The 6,131-nt window shown below is 36.6% G+C and overlaps 1 protein-coding gene across 1 annotated transcript; it reads right to left on the reverse strand.

Moving 5' to 3' along the window:
- Positions 1–131: 131 nt before the first annotated feature.
- Positions 132–5,292, reverse strand: LOC137028118 (zinc finger protein 135-like). The gene is made up of 2 exons (XM_067396882.1): positions 5,216–5,292; positions 132–1,832 (listed from the first exon to the last, which is right to left on the reverse strand). The coding sequence occupies exon 2, from the start codon at positions 1,825–1,827 to the stop codon at positions 931–933; it is 897 nt and encodes a 298-aa protein (XP_067252983.1). The 5' UTR covers positions 1,828–1,832; positions 5,216–5,292; the 3' UTR covers positions 132–930.
- Positions 5,293–6,131: the final 839 nt, after the last annotated feature.

Consider the following 6,131-nt stretch of genomic DNA (forward strand, 5'->3'; position numbering starts at 1 on the left):
GAAAATTGCAGTTTTAACCAAGGCTCCGGGACGTGTGAGGAGTCAATGGCGTCATACCCGCGTTACCTTCGGTTTCCAGTTTTATTTTGCAGAAACCATGGAAATACCAAAGACGCTTTAATGTTTACATGTTTTAATAGACAAGAGAACAACTTTTTGGTTACATTTATTGACAGAAACGAATCATTTTTACATAGCTCAACACAGTCTTATTGTTTAAAAACGCTATTTTGTCAAGTAGCTAACATAGCATAATCAGATGTAGCTTAATTTTTAGTAACAGTAATACAGCATTTTCTCCATCATACAATGTTTTCAAATTAACTGCATGCAATTTATCAACACAATCATCCAGCATTTAATCTGATATTGTAAAATCGATCTATCTTACTGCAGTGTGTAACAGTGTCTCACCGTCGAGCGAATGCACAAAGTAACATTTAACCATTTTCAACACACTCAAATGTATCTAATATGATAAACAGAGCTGTTACCTCATACTCATGACCGTCATCAAACTACGCCTTTATTTTGAATAGGCCTCTAGCGGACAGAAAATATTACATATTGCACCTTTAATATACAAGATGCAACAATACGATATAAAAGTACAGTTTTTGTGTACCCAGCCCATATTTGCATTGAAGGAAATGAGCAAAATATCTTAATTTGTGTTTTGTGTTCCAAAGAAAAACAACAGTGAGGGTAATTAATGAATGAAATTTCATTTTTGGGTATATTTTATACAATGAAGCAAAATGATATACAAGAATAAATCTTTTTAGATATTGTCCATCTTTGCGTGGATCTCACACTGCTGGTCTTCAAGACAAACTTTTTCTTTGTCCTGTCGCTCGTTGTGGCTGGTTAGGACAGATTTATATTGCTCAATGGTATTTGTGTGTCACGGCTTCTGGATCTGAAGATGATCTACTTATGATTGTATTTTCTATGACTGAGTAGAGAAGATATTTGAGTGAAACTCTTCCCACACTGATCACAAGTGTAAGGTTTCTCTCCAGTGTGGATCATCTCGTGTGTTTTCAGATGTCCTGACCGTCTGAATCTCTTGTCGCAGTATGAACACTTGTAAGGTTTCTCTCCAGTGTGAGACCTCCAGTGAAGTTTTAAATAAGCAGATGTAATAAAACTCTTCCCACACTCCAAGCACTTATGATCTCTTACACCAGTATGTATTTTCTCATGAACTTTTAAATTCTGCATCAGTGAAAAACTCTTTCCACACAAAGAACATGAATATGGTTTCTCCTCTGAATGAACTTTCAGGTGGCTGTATAGGCCTGTAGCCCTTGAAAATGTTTTGCGACATATAGGACATTCGTACGGCTTTTCTCCAGTGTGGATGTTCATGTGTTCCTTAAAGTTGGATGATTGTCTAAAACTCTTCCCACACTGATCACATGTGAACGGTTTCTCTCCAGTGTGAATCATCATGTGATTCTCAAGACTCAGTTTGTATTTTAAACGTTTTCCACACAAAGAACATGAATGTGGTTTCTCCTGTGAATGAACTTTCAGGTGGCTCTTCAGGGCTGAAGTACACAAGAATGTTTTGCCACATTGATCACATTCATGCTTTTTCTCTCTAGTGTGGATCATCATGTGATCCTTAAGGGGTTCTTGTTGTGTGAAAATCTTCCCACACTGATCACATGTGAACGGTTTCTCTTCAGTGTGGATCTTCATGTGATCCTCGAGACTCTGTTTAGATGTGAAACTATTTCCACACAGACCGCAGATTAAACATTCTTGGTCCATTTCTCCAGATGTGACATGATGTTTCTCCTCCACTTCACTGTTCTCCATCAGGCCTGAAATGAAAATAAAAGAGTCTTAGACTGACTTTTCTTCAGGACAGGATTGTTACAATAGTCACAGAGAATGAGCATCGATAAACTTTGGATTTAAATAATTAAGGTGAAGCTGCATGCTTGAAATTGTTATCGCATCATACATCCTATGCAGCGTGGGTAATTATTATTGTTTATTATTGTCTATTTTAGTCATTAAAATAGCATGGGTTATCTCAATATATGATTAATTATAATATTACACCACCCAAATATGTATTTATTTCCTTTTAATTTTTGTTGACTTGTTTATCTTGACCATTATGAAAAGTGATTAGTGTAGACTGCATAAAAAAAAGCCTTGAACATAAAACAACAGGACAAAAATATAGTTGATGACTGGACAATCATTTCATGACTCTAGACACTTCTTTGTGAAGACAGTGACATAATACAGTGAAATAATATGTTCTTTAGCCACATAAAAACAGGTGTAATGTGTGTGGGTAAAATTTACCCGCATGGCGGTTTTAGGTATACAGCGACCCCCGGTGGTTCTAGTGTTAATGTGTTTTGACAGATTGCTGTAGTGCCTCAGTTCAAGCAGCCCGTGATACTACAGACTATTTTTCAAATTCAAGTCCACAACGTTAATCTAACTGCTTTGTCGGACACAAATGTGACCCTTCACGGAAACCAGGGACACAAGTCGGCAGCACAACTCTCGAGCAAAATGAGAAAGAAGCATTTTTTTTCAAAATGGGTGATTTTCGTTTTTTTGCAGAATCTGTTAGTTGAGATAATGAAGAAGCCTTTCCGTGTTTGATAGCAGTATTGGTATATTTAAAAGTGTACATTTTGAGGTTGAAATCGGCTTGTTTTTCGGAGATTCTAGCACGCAGTAGGGGTGTGTCATGTCTGTGTGTATTTCCATACTGGGAAGCGTGGCTACTTATTATGCAGCGCTCTGGCCGGCTCTAGCTGATATCAAAATTCAATGAAGAACCGTGGCCGTTACACCGAAAATGTTTTGAAGTACTTCTTTGACAAGCCGGATGCTTATGAACAAGCGCTCACTGATTCTGAAGACGATCTGAGCGACGATGAAAGCGGCATAATAAGACATTACCTCTCTGGAGTCGGGTAACGCGCCGGCGCATTTTGCAGGATTTTTTTCACATTGCAGCAAAACAGACTTAAAATACTCTGTCATTTTTTGTCATAGAGACATAAGTAATATATCAATTGAAACTATAGAATGTCTTCTTTTATTTGTGTACACTCAGAGTAAAAACAAAATGTTGAGCTTTTTGAAAAATAAAGAAAACTAACATGATGCGTGATCTCTCCTCTCCCTCTGAACGCAGTCCAATCTGATAGTTCTCAGAAAATTAACTGTAACTTAGTGAATACTAATCACAGAAAAATTATACTCATGTCTGAAAAAACGTTGAAATGTCAAGTTTTAAATTGTGTAAGTCAAATTGAAAACAAACCTTCTGTGTTTATGTAATCTGTATGAAAAGAGAACCATGTCAGACGCCCGTGATTCAGCTCATTATCCGCTAATGCGGCCACGCCCACAGAGTCAGCGCTATTCAGATGTAAATTTAGTCAATACGTGCATTCATCGTCTCAATCGGGTATTTATTGTCTTGAAAAGTGTTTTGAATAGCCATAGTTAGCGATCTCTGGCCTCTGTTAGTTCAGTTAGTATCTTTTATTATTAATAGTATGCGGCCCATGCAGCTTTACAGGGGGTATGGCTTATCTAAATGAGATGTAAATGAGCCCTATGGTCACTCCCAGCAGGTGAGAACAGGCGAGAACTGCAACTTTAGAGGCGTTTTTCTCCCTATAGATCTTTCTTGAGTGCTTACCTTCAAATGGCCACAACTTCTCCAAATATCAGATTTTCATGTGATACACATCATTGGAAAGCTTGGAGACTACACTTTCAGAATCTGTGAATAACTCAAAATGCCCCATAACCAACTTGTGTCCCTACTTTCCGTGACTGGTCACAAATGTGGATACGGCGTTATGACTGGTTAGATCGCCTGTCAATCAAACTCAAATTGTCGAAAGCAAAAAAAGGCTCTTAAGTCCGGCGCTGCCAAATGCCTCAAATTAACCAAACTCTTTTCAAAGGACTTATATTCGGCTGCTGCAGCGGAGGACAGTGCCATAGAGGTAAGAAAAAAACTAGCTGGCTCAAAGTCATTTTCATGCAATTCATGCTACTTTTCTCCAGTGTTTTTTTTTTGTTTTGTTATTAAACAGTTGTAAGCGTAGCATACAACCCCCGTATATTTTAAAATGTCATTGCTTCGTGATAATTGGTTACAAGTGTTAGCTTGTTACTAAATTTGGGATTTAGGGTCAACAGACTGCTGTACGCTACTTGCAATATAGTCAAAAACACGTCAAAAACGTATAGCAGGTGAAAAAAACACACTTCCATAATGTACTTAAAGTGCTCTATTTTCGTGCACTATTTTTGTACTTCTATAGTATTTTTAAATACAATTCTTCTTTAGAACTTTAAGATAATCTTAAGAATGTATTCAACTGTGCTATTTTGAGACACCATGAATTAGAACGAAATGTTCTTTTAACATACTATCTCTGTAGTGTTATGGGTCAAGTGTACTACTAGTGGTAACTAAATAATGTCTCAAAATAGCACAGTTGAGTACATTAAGATGTTCTTAACATTATCTTAATAAATACTAAAGAAGAATTCTTAGTATATTAAAGTACAAAATTAGTGTGTGAAAATAGAGCACTTTAAATACATTATGGAAGTGTACTTTTTTCACCTGGAAAAGCGCATGTCCGTGGTAATTTTTGTCCCAGTCCACCCCTGCTTTAGTATAGTTATACTGTAGTAATTTTGTGGTAAAAAGAAAACACATCAGGAACTTGAAAAGAGCGTTTGAGTCCAGACTGAGTCTGGATATACCCTTAAATATTATAAAACTTTAAAAAAAGATTATAGTATTATCACATCTGGCACGAACATACAAACTACAACAACTGTTTGGTTCTTCTGATTCCTGTCGTTAAATGTACATGACTGCATGTCCATATGGATCTAAATACAGTTCGATTTTCTAACAACTACATTCCAAGCGACAAATTATTCAGATCATTAATTTATTGCCACGTTAAAGAGCATGACGAAGCGATGTTTCTATGAAATCCGACTTCAACATTTTCCTCAGATCTTTGTTTCGTGTTGAACTAGTCTGCAGACGCCAGAAAAGACGCTTACATAGAGTTTTGAAAACATCCGATGAAAACAATACAGAAATAACATTGTAAATGTTGCTTAAACAAACTGTGTAAAGTGTATTTTATATATGTGTAAATACGCGAAATAGTTTAACTGCTGAACTCACCTCAGAAGACACAACAAACGCGCTGACTGAATGAGCGAAGAAGCGATGCTTCTTCTTCTTCGACTGGTTAATGGCCGCTCACTCCTTAGAAGGATTACCGCCACCTACTGTATAGCTTACGTTGACATTTTTCTTGTTAAATGAACATTACTTTGTTACATCAAAAGAGAAAAAAAGAAACCAAATATAATTCTATTTTGTAATTTTAAATTAACAATATATTGTAATAAATGTTCTATTTATCAAAATAGAATCTCATCAAGTTTGTGTTTTAAGCATTTCTACATTCATTCCAATATAATAACTAATGGCAATAATAACTTAAACAATATATTTTATTTGTGTATTGATGTTTTTCTTTTTAATTGTCAACTTAGACTATTTTGGATCATCAGTCATGCTCCGTAAACACAGTCTCGTCTGTCATGGACACGAATTGTATTTTAATCTCACAAAGCTGATTACACTAAACCCCCAGCAGTCATCATGTTTTCAGATCATATCAAGTTTGATTTTGACGTGACATAAAGCAGTGGTATCTAAATGGGTGATCTGTTTACTTAATTTTCAATTAGTCTTCCCATTGACGCCATTATTTGTTATTCAAACTGAGGCGCGGAACGTGCACGTCAACAAGAGGCGGGATTTATCGCACAAACCAATCATATCCAATCACAACCAATTACATCCAATCATAGTGCGATAGAGACATTGCCTCCTCTCATGTGACTTTCCCCCATTCGTTCTCAATTACCCCCGACAAAACGCACCGCACGCCGGGGGTCTAATGATTTTCTATGAGAGCAAAGGGAGGCATGACTCCTGTGTAACTTTACCTGCGGGTGTCGCTGTTGGGCAGTGTTCCTTAAGAAATACACATGACTCTTTTTAATGTCATAATTTGTAACATTTGTGT

This window comes from Chanodichthys erythropterus, chromosome 10, assembly GCF_024489055.1.
Source record: "Chanodichthys erythropterus isolate Z2021 chromosome 10, ASM2448905v1, whole genome shotgun sequence".
Lineage (NCBI taxonomy): Eukaryota > Metazoa > Chordata > Actinopteri > Cypriniformes > Xenocyprididae > Chanodichthys > Chanodichthys erythropterus.

Bases quoted from the DNA above. Each gene is read 5' to 3' on its own strand.
- LOC137028118 (XM_067396882.1), bottom strand. From the start codon at position 1,827: ATGGAGAACAGTGAAGTGGAGGAGAAACATCATGTCACATCTGGAGAA.